This window comes from Bidens hawaiensis, unplaced genomic scaffold (genome assembly GCF_021521415.1).
Source record: "Bidens hawaiensis isolate Kalapana, Puna unplaced genomic scaffold, B.hawaiensis_p1.1 tig00008376_1, whole genome shotgun sequence".
In the NCBI taxonomy this organism is placed as follows: domain Eukaryota; kingdom Viridiplantae; phylum Streptophyta; class Magnoliopsida; order Asterales; family Asteraceae; genus Bidens; species Bidens hawaiensis.
The window spans coordinates 322,230-344,972 of NW_027491594.1; the positions used below are offsets into that span (position 1 = coordinate 322,230).

At 34.8% G+C, this 22,743-nt stretch overlaps 1 protein-coding gene across 1 annotated transcript; it reads right to left on the reverse strand.

The window, feature by feature from the left end:
* Nucleotides 1-17,600: 17,600 nt before the first annotated feature.
* Nucleotides 17,601-21,732, reverse strand: LOC143637705 (uncharacterized). The gene is made up of 4 exons (XM_077105031.1): nucleotides 21,712-21,732; nucleotides 20,909-21,110; nucleotides 18,705-20,797; nucleotides 17,601-18,621 (listed from the first exon to the last, which is right to left on the reverse strand). The coding sequence occupies exons 2-4, from the start codon at nucleotides 20,951-20,953 to the stop codon at nucleotides 17,601-17,603; spliced, it is 3,159 nt and encodes a 1,052-aa protein (XP_076961146.1). The 5' UTR covers nucleotides 20,954-21,110; nucleotides 21,712-21,732.
* Nucleotides 21,733-22,743: the final 1,011 nt, after the last annotated feature.

The following is a 22,743-nucleotide window of genomic DNA, read 5'->3' on the forward strand; positions in this document are numbered from 1 at the left end:
TTCACATCTATGGTCAAAGGGCTCAAGCAATCACCCCTTGCACATGCCATCTCAGCTGACCCAGCTATTTACTATAAGTGGGTTCTGGATTTATGGGCTTTTGCAAAGATTGCTGATGATTCTCTCATTTACAACCAAGGTTGCTAGAAGGGAGTTGACCATCACTGAAGCAGATATTAGACGAGTGTTGAAGATTGCTGAAAAACCAGAGTATACTTATGAGAAGGGTGATAGAAAGAAGCTGGGTGATTTTGTTACGCAGATAGGATACGACACTGAGTGGAAGAGCCTCGAGAAGAAACATCTTCCACCATACTGGAGGTTCCTATTCCACATAGTCACTTATTGCTTTGCTGATATTCGTGGAGGGGTTGATAGCATGAGTACTGACTGGGTCCGCATTATGTTTGCACGGACAACTCGAGAGAAGTTCAATTACTCTCGAAGGATATTCCTATGTATGTTGGGGAATATTAGGAGTGGGGCGACATGGCTTATGTACCCAAGATTTGTACAGATGCTTCTTGATGATCTAATTCCAGATGTCCCTAGGCCAGGATCAAAGAAAGCCAAGGACAAGAAGTCATTTCCCGAGCCCTATCATATGAATGAGATCAAGACATCAATCTTTGGCGTGTTGCTTAGCAACAAAGGAAGGGGACACCGGTATATAGGACCAAGGCCAGGTCCTAAAAATGAGGCTTGAGTATGGCAAACCTTTCATCTCGTATTTTATACGGACTTAACATGTTTCCCACTAAAAATCATATTTATCGTTAAAAACCAACTATCAAACTGCCCTTTCATTCTCAAGGCTGAGCCTTCCGACACATCCCAAGTTAAGTGCGTGTTCTTTAATTATATCTTATTATTAGTAGTTTGAAAAACTGATTCCCGATAAGTGTCCTCATCTCCTATTTATACGCAAAAAGAAACAAAATCAAGGGACATTTTAAAATTTTTTTTTATTTTTTTATTTTTATAATTTTTTTTATACTACGACTCAAATGTCCTATCCCCACACTTAAATTTAGTATTGTCCTCAATACAAGGATAAAGACGAAAAATAAAAATAACCTCGGAATACAAAAAAACTAAAAACCTAAAAAGAAAAACAAAAATAAAAATAAACAAGCAAGATAAATAATGGAGAAGACTTAGCTGGTAATCTGTGTATGAAATATGATGCCAAAGTCTTCTTCCAAGACTGCCCTCTAACTCTCAACGTGCTCCAAAAACTGTATCTCCTTCTCTCACACACGAACAGAAGCGGTAAAAACAACAAACAATATCTAAAATTATCTTATCAACCTCGATAGATATAAATCATTCAAAGTATGGAACCGGACTGACCAACCAAAACAATAAATATGAATAAAAGCAGCAAATAAATAATCAGAAAAGTATACGGCTCCAGCTGCTCCATCCCCACACTTGAATGTTGCATTATACTTCAAGGGGGTCTTCTCTCAATCCTGCAAAAACTTAAAAACAAAAAAAACAAGGAAAAACTACAAAAGACTACGTTAGTGACTCGAAAATTATACAAACTCCGTGGAACCTCCCCACACTTAAACTTAATCAGGAGGTTTTTCTTTCACCTGGACCCTATCTAACCCGTTCAGTTCCACCGGGTACTTGTTAAACATTGAAATTTTCTTGATGGGATTGATAAATGATTTTAAAAACCTGAACGGGTCAGACCACAAAAATTTAAACTTACCTGGCAAGAACCGGATGCATGACATGTATCGAGAAGACTGGTCGCTCTTGAACTTCAATGGCTTCTTTCCTGTAGACCATCTTCTGACTTGCAAATTATTCCGGTTTGCAGATATTCTTCTCTTCGCCTTCTCCTGTGATTTTGATTTATGAGCAACATTTATAACAAGTGCCACGGGCCAGCTATGGAGGTCTTCCACTACCACCACTTCTATATCTTCTAGTAGGGATTCAAAAAATGCTAAGTCGCCCTCCAAATCAAACTCACCTATTTCATCGTACTCAGACAACCCTTCTATCTCCAAATCCAAAAACTCATCCTCCTCACACAATGTATTCTCAACCTCTTCCTCAACACCGAACATCAAATCAACCAAATCTCCCAAATCTACTTCATCCTCTATCTCTTCTTTCATCACTAATGACAACTCAAGTGAATCTCTCAAATCCACATTCTCCTCTATCTCTTCTTCAATACCAAACATCAACTCAAGTGAGTCTCCCAAATCCACTTGCTCCTCAGTCACTTCTTTCTTCACTAACAACTTCTGATAAGCTGCCCATTCTTCTTCGTCAATCTCATCATCAAAGTCACTCCAGTAATTAGCAATAGTAACCTGTGGAACCGGAGGTGGGACTTCACTGTCCATTTTCGTCTCCGTTACTTGAGTGATCCCTTCATCTGACTTGCCAACATACTCCAATCTCTTTTCTTCCTCCTTTTCTTCATTTAATCTCCTAGTAATGCTCTCTAATGTATGTTGGAGATCTGTAATAACACGCTGCTGATTTTTCAAGATGATATCATGCTTATCTAACTTCTATTGGGAATCTGAAGCCAGATATTGAGTCATCATATTCTCTAAATTCTTCATACTACTCTCGGGTAAACTATTCTTAACAGGGTTGTTGTTAGAATATTTACCATCAAATTGACCCTGATAATGCTGCGGCTGCTGAAACAGATCATCGTAATAATACGAAGGGGGTCCCTGCCAAAAATTTTGTTGCAGCTGCACAGGAGGGTTGGTATAATAATGTGCCAAGCACCCCACATATTGCGGACATATAAGCGTAAAATAGGGCCCACCACAAATCTCACACATATTTACGAGACTCAAAATAAATAAAAGACACGGACAATTAGACTCCTACGACTCAAAATAAAATAAAACGAAGTAGACTCCTACTACAAGACTCCTAAACGAAACAAGCAATTAACTAAACTATATTAACCTAACTCCTATGACTCAAAAACAAAACAAAATACATATAGCACATATATAGCAAGTAAGTCTAATCAAAGCTAATAACGCAATTGCCAAAAGTCCCCGGCAACGGCGCCAAAAACTTGATGTGCTAAAAGTAGTTATATAAAAACACGCTAATCTAGACACTAAGTAATAAATTCTAGACTCTTAAACTTAACTAAACTACTAACCGGCAAGTGAACCGGTCGACTCTAGTACAGCTAAGTAAGTCCAGATATCGAACCCACGAGACTCTTTAAATTACGTTTACTAGCTAATTAGACTCGACTACAAAACACGACTTATTATTTTTAGTTGTTTAAGGGGGTTTTTATTTAAAATACTAAATTAATACTATAATTAAAACTAATTAAGAAAACAAGTAAATTAAACGAAAACAAAGTTTGTTATGAAAATAAGATGATGATGAGAAAACTACCTAGGCTAGACTCCCCTAAATTTCGGTAATGAATTGACTTGGAAAAATATTTAGTTATGAACTGGGATCGTAAAATAAACACTTAAAAGAAAAACCAAATAGGACCCCTGACCCTTCTCAAGAGAAAACCTATGGATTTCTAACAAGTTTTAACGCACACCAGTATTAAAAATCAAGTTCGCTTACGGTCACCCAATTGTTTACAATTTAGTTCCTTTATACGAAATCCTACCTTACAGCGCGAAAATCAAAGGCTGTTTAATATATCGAATTGATTCAATAGACAATAATTAAATACTCAAACCTAGACAGACTCCTTACAAAGAACTAAATCTAGCAAGATCAAATAATAAAGATCTATCGATAACCTAGCACCTTACAGCTATTTAAGTTAACAGCACACTTAGGTTTATTTGATTAAATAGTATTATTCCTATGATCTTATTCGAAATCAATCACAAAATAATCAAAAACACAAAGTAATTGACCTAATAGCAACCTATCATAATGACAAACAATAATCAAGGCAACTATGGAATAATAACAATTAATCAAACAATCCTAAATATCCATACGCATCAATTTAATATAAGTAAACCTTTTACTAAACCATAAAAACCATAACGCAAATAAATCCTAAATCAAAACAAACGTCAACAAAGGTTCATCATAAGCCTAGGCAATCTATAATGTTTAGCCTAGCATCTTAAAATCAAACAAAACAATAATAGACGAAATCATGACGAAAATAAATAAGAATGGAAGATTAAAGGCGATAAAACCCGTGGTCTTCGTTCTTGAATGATAAGCACTTCGCCGGCTGATTCGTAGCCTTCAAACCATCGGAAATGTCCTCTCTTGAGCTCCCAAATTCGTCCAAAACAACCAGGGTATTCAGGTTATTTTTAAGGTTGAGTTTAGAGGTGTTTAAATAGGTTTTATGGGCCCAAAACAGGTAAAAATCAAAGTTTCTGGACTCAAATCGCCGCCGCGCCGCGCGACGGGGAGCCTGATGTTGGCCGCGCAGCGCTCCGGCAAGGTAGGAGGGGCCGGTCTGACCGGTCCGGTTCGTTTCCTGATGCTCCGGTTCAATTCTGATGCGGTCCGGTTCAATTCTGATGCTCCGGTTCACCAGTTTGGCTTATTTTAGCCCATTTTTCGCTCTTCTTAACCACGATAAACCTACGGAACCTACATTATTCAAATAAATTAGTAATATACAAATTCTAATAAAAACCAAACGAAAACTAATAAAATATTATATTAAATATACAAGGGATTTATATATATTAAGCATTATATCAGCGTCTGAAGGAGAGGCGACTATTGGTCGGTTAGTACAACAGGGCGGCCAATCTAGTGGTGTTGGTGGTAGTAATGAAGGTGATAAGGAAGATGTTGGTGACGATGGTGATGATGAAGATGATGAGGATTATGATGAAGAAGATGATGACGATGATGACATTCATGATAGTTTAGATGAAGATGACGACGGTGATGATGATGGCGGGAATGGAGGAGATGGAGGGGGCAGGGCAGCAGGAGGTGGAGGTGTAGATAACACTCAATCACCTCCACAATCTCAACATGACATTCAATACCCTGCTGATCCAGACTCTGCCAGCAAAGTGAGGGAGCACGACTCGCAGATTGACGATTTATATAAAGATGTTTTTTCTGCAGGAAATGTTACAGGGATGGTGGATGCTTTTATTGAGGTGGGTATGAGCTTTGAAGATTTTATAACAAGAACGGAGGAGGCAGTGAATGAACCAGATGACGATATCAACTACTCGCCAAATCCAGATACTTCTCCTGCTCAAGCTTCAAATGCACCTGCAACAGATACCGTCTCAACTCCAGCAGCCAACTTGACACAAGAACCACCAAAGAAGAAGAGAAAGACGCACATTGTGTCAAGTCGTGCGTGTGCCCGTTTGCTCAATTACCCTTATCATGACGATTCGCTGATCGTTTATGCGAAGTATGATAAGAGGAACAGTGTTTGGACCATCAAAGATATAGCGGAGACCTTATTTATCTCAACCACCACGAGCTAAAGTCGCTACCAGAGCTTGACATCAATTATCTCCGAAAAGCTCTAGGTTATGATGGAGTCGGAAGTACGCTTGAAAGTTGGGTCCCCAATTATCTTCATCGTCAATCGAGGGTCAACTACAAAGATTTCGAGCCAAATATGGGTCGCAAGTACAAGAACCCAAAGGAGATAGACCCAGCTACCGGAGAGCCTCGCACCATGTGGAGATACAGGGCACCGAAAGACTGTCACGAGATTTATCACGGCGAGCCTTATCTTCCCAACACTCTCCGAGATTTCATTGACTGGGAGTTTGATAATAAAACGGATGAGGCCGTCATCCACTTCCGTGATATGCACGAGATTCGAGTGTTTGACGAGCATGAGCTTATGGGTCTACACATTGAGGATGTAAAGAAGCTCTACAACAAGCCACTGGGAATCGTCAAGGACTTGGGACGTAAGAATACAGACCGGATAGTTGAAGCCTTCAACAAGTTTGTGCGTAGACTTGTTGAACTTCCACTAACCGAGGACGAATGTTTGGTCTACGACACCGACGGGTTTCAATACTAAAGACTAAAGGGAGATTGTTAGTCCCATTTTGGTGTTTTAGTCTTTTGTATTGTAATTATATGTATTGGGCTCTAGTTGTTAGTTGTGAATGTTTAGGCCCAAGAGAAATAATATTGTAAAGCCCATTGAGCATTTGATGTGACTTACTTCTCATGCATGCTTCCCTATAAATAGAAAGCATGCCATAAGAAGCAAGAGTTGTTCATGATTAATCAATAGAAAACCTTTTGCTAACTCTCATTTTCTCTTTCTCTCGGCTCTCTTTCTTTCTCTCTAACCACCCGAAAATAACATCTCAAGATCCGAGACCGCTTAAGTGGCTTAGGGTGATTTCCGCTAGCACCAAGCTCGGTTGATCCAAGATTATTGTTAGATCCACCCGCAAGGGACCTACAAAAAATATTGCTTTTTTTAGTTAATGATTATCAAATTTTAGAATAATTTAGTATTTAAAAATATATATTCTCTTATTTATATTGATATTCACTTATTTTGTTATAAATATTAGCATACTTATGATATTTGGTATATATTTAATATCCAAAAATTAATTTTCTTTATATTCACCATTTCTGAGTACTCCTCGAGTACTCCGAGTACACCAACTCCCTAGTCGTCCGCCTAGCGACTTTTGCACCCTTGTAAATAATATATTTTTTTAATCGGATATTAATTTTTAGTATATCCCTATTTTATAATATTTTCATATCAAATATTTGGTGAGATTAATTACTTTAATGAGATGTTAGAACCCGTTTAAGAGTTATCTTGGTTTGGTAAGACACATACCTATGAATTCGGGCCAAATTCGTGAGAACCCTCCATTTACAAATAAAGCAATCTGGTAGCTTGAAAGAATGCAGAGAGCAACCAGAGAGCTTTGAACGGTTTCGTTTGTATATATTTAAAATTTTTTGAGTTAAGTATCATTTTAGTACATGTGGTTTGTTTAATTATGCTACTTTAATACCGTTTTTGAATTTATTGCAAATGGCTATCTCAATTTTTTAAAACTTGGCATTTTAGTATTTTTTTTTCTAGCCCCATCTATTTTGTCCGTTAAGTTAGGGATAAACTAATAATTTCATTTATTTTTTTTCTTTTGAGCTAAGTGTCATTTTCATACCCGTGGTTAGTTCAATTACGCAACTTAATACCTTTTTTGAATTTATTGCAACCGAATACTTTGACTAGTTTTGGATACATAAGCAAACCAATAGAGACATTACATATTACATATTACAATTATAAGATCACTAAAATACATGATAGAAAATGAAAAATAACCAGGTAATACATAACATGATTTTTAGTCTTTTGTTCTTGACTGCCAATTTTCTTTTAGTAGTTTCAGTAATTGAGTTCATCTATGCCATTGTTCTTGCATTTTCTTCATGTGCACTAATTTTGTTCAAAAATACGGATATGATAACAATATCTCTTTGACACAATGTAGGATCAAGCCAATTAACAATCTCACAGCTTCACACATTTTAGTATAATATCAATTAGGTCAGAAATTAGGGACCAGCATCAATTAAATAGGTTAGAAGTGAATAAAATTAGTATTTTAGTATACCTTTCTACCACAACAATAAAAACGTTGATCTGGGTAAAATGACGTCCAAGATGTTTGAACGATGGTTAATGAACCACGTGAGCAAAGCACCATATCGTAGTTCATTAAACTTGAAGATGAGTCAGGGGGGTCTGTTCATTTAGTGTTAGAGATAACCATTTAATTGCAATATATGTAAACTTTTTTTTTGGTTTGCTTATGTATCCAAAACTAATCCAGGTATCCAGTTGCAATAAGTTCAAAAAATGTACTAAAATTGCGTAATTGTACAAACCACAGGTATGAAAATGGCAATTAGCTCAAAATAGAATATAAATAATAAAATAAATGAAATTGTCAATTTGCCTATGACTTATGAACAAAATAGACGGGGTTAGAAAAAAAGTACTAGAATGACAAGTTTTAGAAAAGTAAACTAGTCATTTACAATAAATTCAAAAACGGTATTAAAGTTATGTAATTGGACAAACCACATGCTTTAAAATGACACTTAACTTTAATTTTTTAATAAATAGCCGTTCAAAAAAATATTTTCGAATATTTAATATTATCGAATAAAAAATCAACATTTAGATAGTGTAGAATCTAGTTATTTGATCACCAATTATTATTATTATTTAATAGTTACTGGCTTTTGAACTCATGTATTACATGATATTTATCAAATGATAATAATAAATAAGGTCTTTTATTTGAAATAAAAAATAAAATTAAAGGTAAAAAGAAATGAAATATATAGTATAAATAATAAGAAGGCTAGAATCTCACAATTTATAAATTTGATAAATTCTTTTTATATACAACATTATTGTTTAATCACAAGTGTTTTCATCGTGAACCAGCATTAACAATTTTAGACCACGTATGGTAACTTCCCAATGCACCATATAGTGTCTATGGGAAAAAACTAGATATCGGAAGAACAAACCAACCCTAGAAAAAGATTGTTTTTGGCTATTTTCTATTTGTTTAACTTTTATATTTCTACTTGTTTGATCTTCAACCAATATTTTATTTTTAATTTCCTGACTATTTTATAACCTAATTGTCAAAATAGTTTTACCCATGACCCATAGATAGATAAGATGAATGAGATGAAAGATTAGAAGATTATGAGAAAAATTGACTATTTGTAACCCAATTGCCAAAATGGTTTTGACCAATTACCCATGGGTAGCTAAGATGAATGGGATGAGAGATTAGAATAATAGAAAGAAAAATTGACTATGTTATAATCTAACTGCAGAAATGATTTTAACTTATGACCCATGGATATCTAGGATGAATGAGATGAGATTTTATAATATTAGAAGAGAATATTATGCTAGAATTGAATGTAAGCTTGACTCCTAAGTCTTATTATTTTACTTTAATTGAAGAGTACGATAAGACAGAGAGACGGATTAGTTAACTTCATATATTAAGGATTGGGTTAAAAATTAAAATACATAGACTTCTGAAATTCTGAAGAGCATCACCGGATTCTGATTGAACTCAAACTAGCGGCATTGGAATCATCTCGTCAAACTCTACGATATTGGATTTAGGTTTTCGCTTTTCGATTCCCATCATGTAGATTGTAGAATTCTTTTTCATATCATTGTGTTTTTTCATTTTGCTTTTGTTTATTTTTATCATTGTGTCTTTGTTCCTTGACATTATGTTATATTACTGGGAATTATGTTTTATTTTGTTTAGCGTTGTGTTTTATTTTGTGGTCTAATGTGTCTTTATACCATTCTTAAATTTAAGGGACTATGTAGGATAATTTAACATCACATATTAAATGGGCTTTGTGTGATTCTGATCAAGTTCATGAAAACATTTACAACATTAATAGTTGTTGTATGTATCATACCTTAAAGCTTAACATTTTAATTAAACTATTTTTAAAGCTATCTTTTGATGCACAAGGTGTAAAATATGTGAACTTTAATACACTTGGGTGATGTGTATTATAAGAGTTCATTAATCATAAGTAAAGTTCAAATGGTGATCACTTAAAAATGTAGCGTTTATTTGTTTATTTATTATTATTATTTTTTGTGAAAAAAAGTTAATCATGAGCAATAAAGGAAGGGGTCCAGTAATCATATCCTCTACGGACCATCACACATTGGTAGTACCTTCTTTATCCCTTTACAAATTACAACACATGGTAATGGTGCATTCTATCTCTCTTTTTCTATTCAATTTTAATCTTTACATCTTTTTTTATATGTAAATAATAAATATAATCACTGTTAGTTGCAAGAGCAGTCTTTTAAGACGCCATACATGAAAGTAAACTTATATTGTTGTAAATACCTTAAACAATGTTAGCCACAACAACGTTTTTCGCATAATTTTTCGTAAAAGTATGTGTTAACAAAACAAAACAACATAAAATAAAATGTGACAACGTATGGTTTGTTTAGATCATACCGGTGTACAACCTACCAATAAAGTTTTGTTTTTTGTTTTAATTATTTTGGTGGGTGAATTTACTTTTTTGTATCGATCTTCGCCTTTAATTATAAAGATGTTTAAGATATCAAGTAAAATAGTAGAAGTAATTGATATCGACGGTGATAAGGTATCCCTTATGTGAGAATTGAGATCTAGGGTCTGAGTTTCATGCTCAAGAAACATTAATGCATATGGCAACATGCTTGATGTTGAATAATACAGAAGTGTATTTTATAAATATTTTGATCTTTTAAAAACACTTAATTACGTATGGGGAAAGTGAATAAGGTTTATATACGTTCAAGAAGGTTAAAGTGAATATGGTGCGTAGTTTTGTTAAAAAAATGCTCCAAAACTTTTAACTCCTTACAAATCTTACTAAATGATCATCTAATCTTTTTAAGATTTGTTAGAACCTAATACCAAAAATTGTTTGTTCTTCTTTAAAATCCAATCTGCTTTAAATCAACCTCCAACGGTTATTGATTGATTTCTGTCAATTCAATCGCCATCTCCAAAATCCAAACCGAGTAACATCGATCTCCAAGTAACATCCTCGATCAATCTACTCATCAAAACCATTATGTAGTACCTCAATTCCCCTCTGATTGATCGACCACAGGGGTATTGTTTTGATTTCCCATTTGTAGACCAGTAGTGTAGCTTTTGATTAAATGAGAGGTTTTGAAATCTAACACAAATAGTAAGTTTGTTTTTAATTAGGTTCAAAATGATTTATTTGTTGAACTTTTTCAATTTTTTATGTTCATTTAATTAAATTGAGAAGATTAATCTTAGTGGAGAATTTATGAGTTTTGTAGATCGAATGGGAAGAACAAGAACATTTGTTTAAGAAGTTGATGGAGAACCGATTGGCAAAAGAAGACAAAACGATATTGAAGACCGGTTTCAATTTTGAACAAATTGATTCTACGGAATTTAAGTTTTGAGGATTTTTCTAACAAAACTATATAGTTTTGGATGGTTTCACATCTAACCATATAACAGCCCTATGCACTTTCGCTATATGTGTATATATAATTACAGTAAAATGTATACTTTAAATTTGAATCGAATATAAAATCATAAATTCGTATTCGATTCTAAATTCAATTACTAAATCGAATTCAAATGATTGAAAACCAAACTCAAACCTTCAATTTCAGATACGGTCAGAACTTAAAATCGAATTTCGAATTTCTCAAGTCCACCCCTACCTAGAGGGTAGAACCAAACTCACCGACACTAAGGGTAGTGTTCCTTTTACAAATAACAATCTTTATTGAGTAGTAACTAATAAGTATTCTTTCTAGCCAAACAAACCCCATTAGGGGTCCCTAGCTCTAAACCACCTATTCTAGGATACGCAATTTACAAAATATTTATTTTCAATCAACCAATCTTGTTAAGAGGCCAATGATTTATGAAACACTTACGTGATTTATGTGATTTATGGTGATTTGTACATAGCGTATGTCAAATCCCTATTGGTTGATTGTTTTCTTTCACAGGATTCAAAATTCTAACGGCTAGAGTTGGTGTATACCTACCACTAGCAATGTTTTCATAACCGGATCGGATAGAGATCTGGACGGACAACCGATTCATTGGTTTAATCGGTCGGACCGGACAAACAATTTTTCCTAAAAATGACGTTTGGATTGGAAAAAAAAGGGTTTCAAAAAAATAATATAAATTTCATAGTAAACCGGTTCAACTAGTCCGGTTTTCCAACCGGATCGGTCGGTTTTCTGGGAACTTAACGAACTGGACAGGTTGATGGACCGAATCCGGTCTGATCTTAACAACATTGCCTACTATTGCCTATATTCAATTTACTTATTTTTATAATTTTTTCTGTCTAAGTTATTATTTTAATAAGTTTTTTATTGGTGATTTGAATATCATCAAGACAATTTGGGAAGTTGAGTCCATCTAAGATCAAAAGAAATTATAATATGTACACTAATATAAGTTAGAAGGTATAAAATACAAACTAGATCATGACTATTTTATTTTCTGATCAAATGGGTGAAGCCCACTGAACAACAAGGGTCCGGTCATCGAAGCGCTAATACCGGAGTTCAAAGGATAGCATCACCTGGTGAGGTCCAATGAACAAAGCCTCATGGTAGGGTTAAGCTAGTCTTCAGCATCATTTTCAATATCAAACTTGGTGTTTAGCATCAAAGTTGGCCTTTTTAGTGCCAAACCTGTTGGTTAGTACAACTTTATTCTTTAGTACGAAAACTATTTGTTGGCACCAATTGAAGCACAAATACTAACAACTTCTATAACTGTATTGATTGACAGTTATCACACCCAACTGTCATGTCGCGTCATGAGATGTTGCAATAGCCCATTGCATTAGTTAACATCCTATATAAAGGATTATTTAGCTTTATTTGAGATACCAACTCCAACAAATTCTGGTGTGAATTTCTCATAAATTTTCGTTCTCAGTTTTTAAACCTTTGTCTTATCCAATTAATGTTTTTGAGTACAGTCAAAATAATTTTAATAAAATAATGATTGCACAATTCAAAGGTTATTCAGGAAAACTCCAAAACAAAAACACATTAGTTTCCGAATAGATGCTATAATTTCTTTCCAAGTTTTAATGCAATTTATATGCTTTTAGTTTTGTTACAAAATGTTTATCAAAAGTCTATTCTTGTTTGGTAGAATGTGTAATATTTCGGTTTTTTCGTATTCGTATTTGTATTTGTTTTATCAGTTCACGAACATTATTCGGATCTTTATCATCAATAATATCATGCAATTATAAGTATCTAAGATTTGTGTTTTCATTTTTGTATCCTTATGTATTCAAAGTTGTTTATTTCTTGCTTAAACTCTAAAATAATCAAAAATTAACCTTTTTAGAAAGTTCAGGGACCAAAGATGCCAAACAACAAAACCCTTCACCCTAGTCCCGGGGCGCCGTGCGGCCAAGAGAGGAGAAAGCCGTCGCGCGGCGCTATGGCGTGTCTGTACATATTCCTTTTGATTATTTTGCTTTCCTAGTTCGTTTTTGGTACTAAATCGCTTAATTTTAGACCGTATCGCGCGATTTACGCTCCAAGAAAACTAACTTAGACTAGGCACTTGTCCACATACATTACCCCTTTCTCAAGAACGAAATTTGGATGCATATGTAGTTGATTTGATCATTAAAGCTTTATTTGGTTTCTTAAACGAGTAAATTAACCAAATTTGACTCATACTTGCACATATTATATAAACAAGGCTTATTCCACCTGTCACAATCTTCCCTAAACCTAAATAATATATCCCAGCCGTCACTTTCCTCTGGCCTTCGTTTTCTTGCTTGTTTTGCCATAATACTCGAATAAACAAGCTTTGGTGGTTGACTTTACCGTTACTTCAACCTTTGACTTCACTTTTCGGTTGATTCATACACTTTCCGGGTAAGTTGTTTACTGTAAATCGTTCATGTATATTCCTTAGTCAATAAACCTTAAATCAATTTCTGAGATTGAGAGATATCGACTGATCAATTTGACTTAAAACCGTTTAAGGGCATATTGGTCAACAAGTTTGACTAATCAGTTTCTCAAGCTTCTGGTTGGAACCGGCTTTCGGTCCAGAATATTTTTATTTTTATCAAGTTTTTAAGGTTATTGACCAAAACCCGACTTCCGACTCGCTGCTCGGATTCTGGTCAGTACCAGCTCGCTTAAACGTTTAAATTATCATAACCAGAGTTCTAGACATCCATTTGGAACGATTCCAGTGGCAATGATTCCGGTTTTACTCATATTTATTTATCTCAAAGTTTCAGGTTCATTTGATGTACTTTGTTCGACGCGTTAGAGTACGATTCATTTATTTACCGATTATTCTTATTTTTATTCGCTTGCCTACGCAATAAGGTGAGTTTTATCATTCCTCTTTATTTTACTGATTTTCATAAGTTTTGGGACATATGCGTACTAATCATTATTTCATATTACATATATACATCAAACTAGCAAACGTGTAATTGTGTGTGATCGATCAAATATACTTGTTATATGCTTATGTGTTTTCTTTATCGTATTCGGAGAGGTCCATCATATTCTCATTTATAGTATGATCATATGACTGTCATAGTAGCCAACGCCCGATTCGCTAGGCAATGGTCAACCGGTACATTAATTGCTCATGGTTTGGTTGTTTATTACCATATTTATTACGTTTTGCTTATTTATTTATATTATTATTATTATATCATGAAAAACTGGTAATAATCTCACTCAACTTAGTGTTGACAAACTCTATTGTATTTTCTACGCATATGCAGGTTTTCAGTTGACTTAAAGCTTGACGTGAAGGACATATAGAAAAACCTTAGGAAATTAATGAAGACTATGGTTATTTAAATTTTGTTTGGGATTATTTTTACTTGTTTGGATAATTTATGCACCATAATTTAAAATAATTAACTTAATAAATATTGTTATTTTTATTTTATGATAGTACTTTTAAGCTTTGAACAATCAACTCATGTCCCGGTATTTTTATCGTAGGTTAGGGTATGACTGAATGAATCTAAAAGTGATAAAATTATGTTGGCAAAATTGCTATTTGCGGAATCGAAAGTACTTTTGAAGATAATTATTTAATTTTGAATGTGTTTTCAAAGTTACTACAGGTTGCTTCCTTGTTTTTAATAGAAGATGCCAAGTTTATTTATTTATTTTTTTTTTGAACAGTGATTTTTCTTTTTTTTAGACTACCACACTTTTTAAATTGGAGAGTCATACCGTTTCACTTCAGGCAGACTATGTTGTCTTAACCGGGCTCACACTAGCTTCAGAGTTTTGGCATGGCCGTTTCCCCGAGTAACCATACCGCTAGAAGCCACTTGATAGTCGTTATGTCATCACAAGAGCAAAACTCTCTGGTGTAACACACGGTAGGACAAAAACCCAGGTGGACTCGGCCCTCGGGATTCAAACTAACAACCTCGCAAGGCTTAGCCCAAATCCTTCAATGCCATAATCTACCAAAAGTGACATAAAGGATCAAACTTAGAACTCTACTGAAAAACCCAAACCTCTTACCATTAAGCCCCAAATGAAATTAATAGAAGATGCTAACTAGTTATCTTCAACTAACGACTCATATTAAAGATAGTTAAAATTTTGATACTTTGGTATAAATTTTAAAATAATATATAAAAATAATAGAACTACATTTAAATGAGAAAATAACTCAACAGTGAAGACTTCATTTTTAAGGTTTCAATCATTTGTGATAAAGATAAAGCCTTTAAAACACCAACGGATTAAAATATTTTGGTTTAGTTCTCCTATATGACACACCTTCTACATTTTTATAGTATAAAATCGCTTTGTATTTGATCCTATATATAGGGAGAGAATCAAATTAAAAAAAAAAATTAAAAAAGTGAGAATAGATTTTGGTGTCTGATTAAAACAAGTAAATGGTTGAGATGATGAGAGCGTGTCACATGGACATAATGAGCGAGTTCAAATAATTGAGGGCAAAATATGAGAAGTCTATCGACTTTTATTAGGTTACTTATTTTTTCTAAAACTTTTATACATTATAATATTTTGAGAGTTACATTATAAAATTGAATTTTTTATCTTTAATTTGAGTATAGTATAGTTTTATTAATAATAATAATAATAATAATAATAATAATAAAGCGTGTTGCATTGTGTTGCGTATAACAATGTGCCGGGGTTTTTCTCTAATAACGCGTTAGGATATTTATCCAATTTTTGCGTTTTTAAAAGAATAAAAAAGTACGCTTTTACCACCCTGTCTTTAGTATACTTTGCGTTTTACATGACTCTACTTCTTGTCGAAATGACTAGTTTTAATTCGTCTTACTTTTGTGATTTCGATGTATTATAGGATAGTTCCCGAAAGAAAAGACACTCACTTGGGTCCCGTAATTGGACTTTCATGTGTTGATCATTTGTTAAGGGAAACCATCACTTAATCACTTATAATAAAATGCTATCATCATTTGGTGTTGGGTCCAAATCACTTTTAATTGTTTTGACTTTATTCTATAAAAAATTTATTGGGATATTTAGAAATTTGTCACCATGTGATTGGTGTTTTTTATTTTATATTATTTCAAATAAGTCTCATAAAATATATTTTTTTATGAAATTTAGTGACCAATATTATAGATGAAAAGAAGAAAAATTGTGAAACTAATATTCGATAGGACGCGTTCAAATAGGTTATAAGACCTAAAACATTGAACAAGTAACAAACAAACGAACCTATCATCATATAATATAACATTGGTAGGATACCATGCATTAATCTACATCCTTTTAATTTGGTTCTTTTCATTGGTAGCTCACATGTTTTAGCAATTCTTACTAGGTTGTCTATTATCAGTTAAGATCTCAAGTCCATATTAACAGACGTTAATATAACCTAGAATGCATAACTTCATTGAAAAGTCGATCTAATCACACAACTTAACAGAACAATATACTGACATGCAATCATACTCATCATAAAATTATTATTGATGTTCATTACTCTTAGTCTATCAAAACCCATAAATCACTTATAGAATCTATTACTTACCTATAAATACATCTACAGCAAAATTGAAAATATGGGCCAACCATGTATGAAAACCATGTATTAATTCAAGCACATCAAATATCCTCGCAGTTAAACATTGTTTGTTCGTACACGATCTCTCATGCAGATCATTAACTACTAACCACATGACTTTTAACTTTCAAACTTATGCTATTCCCAATGCTAAAATCATACTGGTCTCTCTCAATTAAACAAAAAGTTTTTTAAGTTTAATAACTGTGAATTAGGCTTAAACACTCACCTAACATAAATAATTTGGTGTATCTTTACTACTTTGAAAAGTAATTATAGATATGAGTCCACTTGCTTTTTTCTAGCTTTGTAATAAAACAGAATGCAATTAAATAAATCAAAAAGAAAATGCAGCACACATCATTTTTTATTTTTTTTTGAGAAAATATATAAATACGAACAATCAGTTCATCTTTAGCCCATGGAAATTGACAAATGAGACAAACCGACCCCTCAAGATCTGGACCACATTATGTTCAATCACCTTTCTTTCATCCACCATCCAATAGACTACCAAACTAGTCCTTTAAATGATTCATCATTTTAGATGGTCCTCAATATCAACTTTAACGAGCATGAACACGAACACGCTTTCAGTTCTTCATTCGTCCCTCGTCCTGAAGATTCTATCATCAAGAATGTGACAACATAAAATTTAATTAAGATGTGCAGCGCGTCATAAATATATTTGTGATTCTCTCCAAGTGGAGGTCATGTTTGAACCAAACCCAACCTTAGATGGTTGTCAGGGAGTCAGGACTGGACGAAACGAGTCAAGTCGAGTCGAGTCATAACCCAGTTGCCAAACTCGGTGACTAACATCAGTTTCCAAAAGTCCAAAGAGATCTATTTGTAACATGAATCAGAATTCTGAAAAAAGGAAGTAGCAAATTTTATAGAACCAGATAAAATTTCACTCGAGTCATTTCACCGCTTGTCTCGGTCTTCTCTAGCCCTCCTCGGGTAAGGTTTCAGGTTCACTCGTCCATGAAACTCCAAATCTTCTTTATCACGGGAATCATAGACCGGAGGACCATAACCGTCTTCCTCATATTGAATATGTTTAACGGGCCGACCCATGTCATACGGCCTAGCAAACCCACCCCGCCTATACCCATGATCCATTCCATCACTGTCTCTCACACCACCATGAATCTCAGAAAACCGTGAGGATCTATAGTTTTCATTCAGTTTTGTTTTTCTAGAAGATTCATAGAAACCAAGTCGTTCACGTTCTCGTTCTCCACTTGGTGGTGGCGGTGATCTGTTAAAAACAAAAGAGCGTTTGTACTTTAAAAACCTTGTACTAGGAGGGGAATTATTGTTTCTAGATTGTTCCATATTGTATCCACCAACATGGTCTGATTCAAAACCTTGTCGATAACCGGGTTCCCTTCGGATTCTAGTATCAGGTCTCATAGGAGATCTGCTACGGGTTCTAAAACCTTCACCGACTGGAGAGCGGGTTCGGGAGCTTGGAGGAGATGTTGAACCAGAATGGAAGAAACTGCGTCTAGTGGGAAAAGAATGTGAATATTCCATTGGCGGTTCATCGTTTGCAGGATGTCCATAGTATCGGTCCCTGGGACCCACATCATTATGCCTTGAACCATATCTCAACGATCTCCCCCGTCCTACATTTGCAAACCGGTTATGACACGTTTCACCAACCGGCCTCAACCCTAATCGTGCACGAAACTCGTCTTCTTCAGAATTCACTGTCAATCTGGTTCTGAAAGATCCACGTGTCACAGTTGGATTGACACGAAGACCGACTTTGTCGGTCAGATTATCATCTTCTGGTAAAGAACGACGGAAAGATGAACCGGGATAAGGTGGGGACCGGTCCCACGTGCCGCCGCCACGTGTGTATTTACCATGTCTAGCGGACCTTACAACACACGGGTCCCTAACAGACTGGGAAGCTGAGTCATCAGGGTTGCTGCAACTGCACACATAATAATAGTGACTTTGTCATTATTTATTAAGCAAGATAATTTAATAATTTATACTAATATTAAGTTGAATTACCTCCCTTGCATACGGAATCTACTCCTACTAATAAATGCATCACGTGTTGATGATTCTCTTCTACAGAGTCTTGGAAGTTCACCTTTTGTTTCAAGATCTTCAGTTACCCTAGATGACAATAATTTTATACTGCTGAAATCTTTCACTTTAGTTATATTACTTGAAGAGCTGTGATTCTCAGGCTGGAGATCGGATCCTGATACATTCATTTTCCATTGATCTGATTGGCTAGCATCTTTCATATTAACTTCTGTTGTACAGTTTTCGGTCACATTTGGTTCAGAACTTATTTGGTCACTGCTGTCAAGTTTTTCAGGCAATAATACACTAGAACTTTCATCTGTTCCCTTTTGAGACCCGACATCAGTGGATTTTAAGGAGCCGTTTTCATGGGTACCAAAAGCATCCTTGTTTTCAATACCGTGTTCAGTTTCTCTATTTTCGTTCCTTTCCCATGTTTGTATGCTTGATTCCCTAAATTCTCCATCTTCAAATTGTGAATCCTCATAACTGAATGAGACTACTTCATCTACATTATCAACCTCACTTCCTGCTTGAATGTCGCTTGGAAAATTCTCATTATCACAAGCCTCTTTGCTATTACTTATAATATTATTGGGAATGTCGGTGCGTGGTTTTCCAGATTGAAGTGGAACTTCAACAGTACGCATTGAAGAAACTGCAGCAGGTGGATTCTCCATAGTGATCCCTTTGCTGGTAATTTCTTTTTTGACTTTAGATTTATCATCTTCACCATCAAACATACTACCACGTTGATGAGCTACAACATCTGTAGAGGCTGAAGTGACAAGTGATAGATTAAGTTTCTCATTCTCAATTGTTTGTACAGCTGGCACAGCATGATTAACATTATTCCCAGAAACAACACTTTTAGATGAAATAAGTACATTTCGGGAACATTCAGCCCCCCTGTAAACCATATTCTCCATAGCAACGCTATTGCTAGTTATTAGTCTTTTGACATTAGCTTTATCATCTTCAAGAGAGGAAGCAGTAACAAGTGACAAATTAAGTTTATCGTTCTCGGTTCTTTGCACGCTAGCAAGAGTATGATTATTAACATCACTCCCAGAACCAACGGTTTTAGATGAAACAGCATTTTCTCGTATGCTCATACCATTACCAAAACCCGAGGGCATAAATGTAAAACCTGTGCCAGCAGCCATTACACCCGCCAGGTTTGCAGAAATTTTAGACACTGGATTCTCCAATGTGAGGGCACTAGAAACAGCATCAGGAATACAACTTTCAGCAGGTTGATTGTGCAATGATCTTATTTTATTGATTACAGCAAGATGATCAATATTAACAACAGGAGACAACAATTTTCCAACCGGTTTACACTCTTCCAGCTCTGATCGCTCAACTTTAGGAATCAAACTTTTCAACTTATTAGGTGCAGTTTCATTTTGTATATTTTCAGAAACACTTCCACATTCCTTTCCTTGCTTATAATGTCCAGACTCACATTCTTGTTGTTCTTCCCATGCCATTACAGTGTTCAAATCCCAACTTAATCTATCATCCAAAGCAGCAGACTGTTGTGTATTACCTATTACTTGATCCCTTTTGGTACATTCTGATTCAGAATGAGCACGTGGGCAAGAACTATCCAATGTAGATTCATTCAGTGTCGAATTAGCCACCAAAGAGGAGGCGACATCTTTAACAGGAGCTGTTGGTATACTGAAATCAGTTTCTTTAGCAGATATATTCTCCAACTTCACATTCTTTGCTTTCAATTCTAAAGTACCAGGAGTTACAGATGTAGTACCAATATCTTCTTTCTCAACAGTTTTCTTACTATACATAATAAGCTTCTTTACATCCGGTTTACTATCACTACTCTCACTTTGAAACAAGTCAGCAACTTTCAAAGACGCAGCAGATGGGCAATTGTCATCTGGTTTTGGATGAACATCCTGAACGGAAGATTGAAGACATGCTACAACACTTTCAGTCCCATTGGTGTTATGTGGTGGTGATGAATCCATGAACAAGAATCTCCTTTTCTTGATTGGCAAATGTTCCGCTTTCTCACTTAAACGACATCCAAGAACAGAAGCTTCCATCTGCAGTTCACAGAAATAACACAAATCACAAAAGTTTAAAAGTCAACCTTTTCGGTCAAAAGCATCAACATAATCAACAGGCCTTCATCCAAACTAGTCGGACCAGTTCACCTTGTCAGATCCAGAAACAGGCAGTTTCAACCCTTTTGAATCCATGATTAATCCTCCTTTATGAACTCCTATATAATAACCCTTTGAAACTTTTGTACAAGTCAAGAGAGTTATCTCCTTTTAACGACCGACTAATAGTTCAAAATTAATATTCTTCTAAACGCTTCAACTTTCAACCGCCAGTACAATTTCGTAAGCCAATCTGCGAATTCAAATCAAAAAACCGTCGTTCAAACTTCAAAGCACCACACAACACAAAAAAATAACATAACAAATTAAGTTAGACAATCCAATTTCCCACACTCTTAACTCTTCATATCATTGTTTCCCTAGAAATACCAAGTCAAACACATAGAATCCAACTTGGCCGTCGATCAGTCGATGGCTTACGACTTACGCAGTTACGCATACACAATCATTTGACCAAAAACCCTAACATTTTAAAATTCCACTGCGCGGCCAATAGCTTACAAGTTACGACTTACGACTTACACATACACAATCATTCGACCGAAAACCCTAACTTATACTGAGAGTAAGAAATAAAATAAAAGCCTACACAAACTTGTGGTGCAAGTCCTTAACTGTGTCACCTAGGGTTAATAATTAGACATTAAATTCCACAATTATTGAACTCATAACATCATGTTGCTTCATGGATCATCCGAGATCCAGAGCACTATCTGTTAACCGAAGCACATAACCGCCACTTATACCGTTACAGATCTATTAATCGAACCGATACAACACAAACACATGTAATTAATTATATGAACACAATAGAAAGGTAGGGTTTTGTATACCTGTAAGATAATCAAAAGCAATTACACCGATGAAACCAAAAGTGATTGATGATAATGATAATAATATTATTAATCAGTGAGATACAATTGAAGCAAAGAATCGAACAATTGAGAGGTGGGAATAAAAGTAGGCTTATCGCTATATGTGCATATATATATATATACACACACACAGTGGTTTTTGTATCTATAGGCTATAGCGTGTATTCGCCAATAACCACATCATTGAATTTTTTATTTCTTTGACGGTTTTGCCCTTGGGTTGGTTTTGAATTACGATGTGTTCTCGCAACTACCAAGAGTTTGACTTGGCCCCACTATGTGTTATTACTAGTCAAACGGCATTAACTCTTTAACCTAGAAATAAGTAAACTGCATTTATTGATCAAAATACCCTTTTAATCCAGCCAAAAATATTCAACACTAGTTTTTAACCCGGGGCGATTGCGCCAGGTAAATTGGTAAAACCCAAACAGTGATAAAACCCTAGCGTTGAACCGGTAAGTCAATGTGAATTCGGTGGTACGCATTATCGTATCGGAATTAAAACCAAATATAAAACAAAACGTTATAAAAATGAGGTGAACCAATGGGGAGGCGTCGGTTGGTAAAACTCGAGCATTGGCAAAACTCGAGCGTTGTTGATTCCGGGCGGTAAGTCTACATGATTAAAACAAATACATTGGCATTAAGCCAACTCGATGCGAATTCTATCGGTATCAATTAGGTTCGTTACATATACGATAACTAAAACTAAAAAATAATTTGGTCTTGTTTAAAAGAAATAAACAAATAAAACATAATTAAAAAAAGCTAATACAACAGCCAATACATAGATGGATACAAAGAAAAAAGAAAAAAAAAGAAAAGAAATAAAAGAAAGAAAAGAAAATGTGATACAAATAGTACTTGAACTTGGGTCATTTAGTATATCATCAAGTATTAGGATACATTTCATCAACCACCAAACCAACACAACCATTTGAATAAATCTTAAAAATAATCATATAAATAGTAAAATTTATAGCCTTA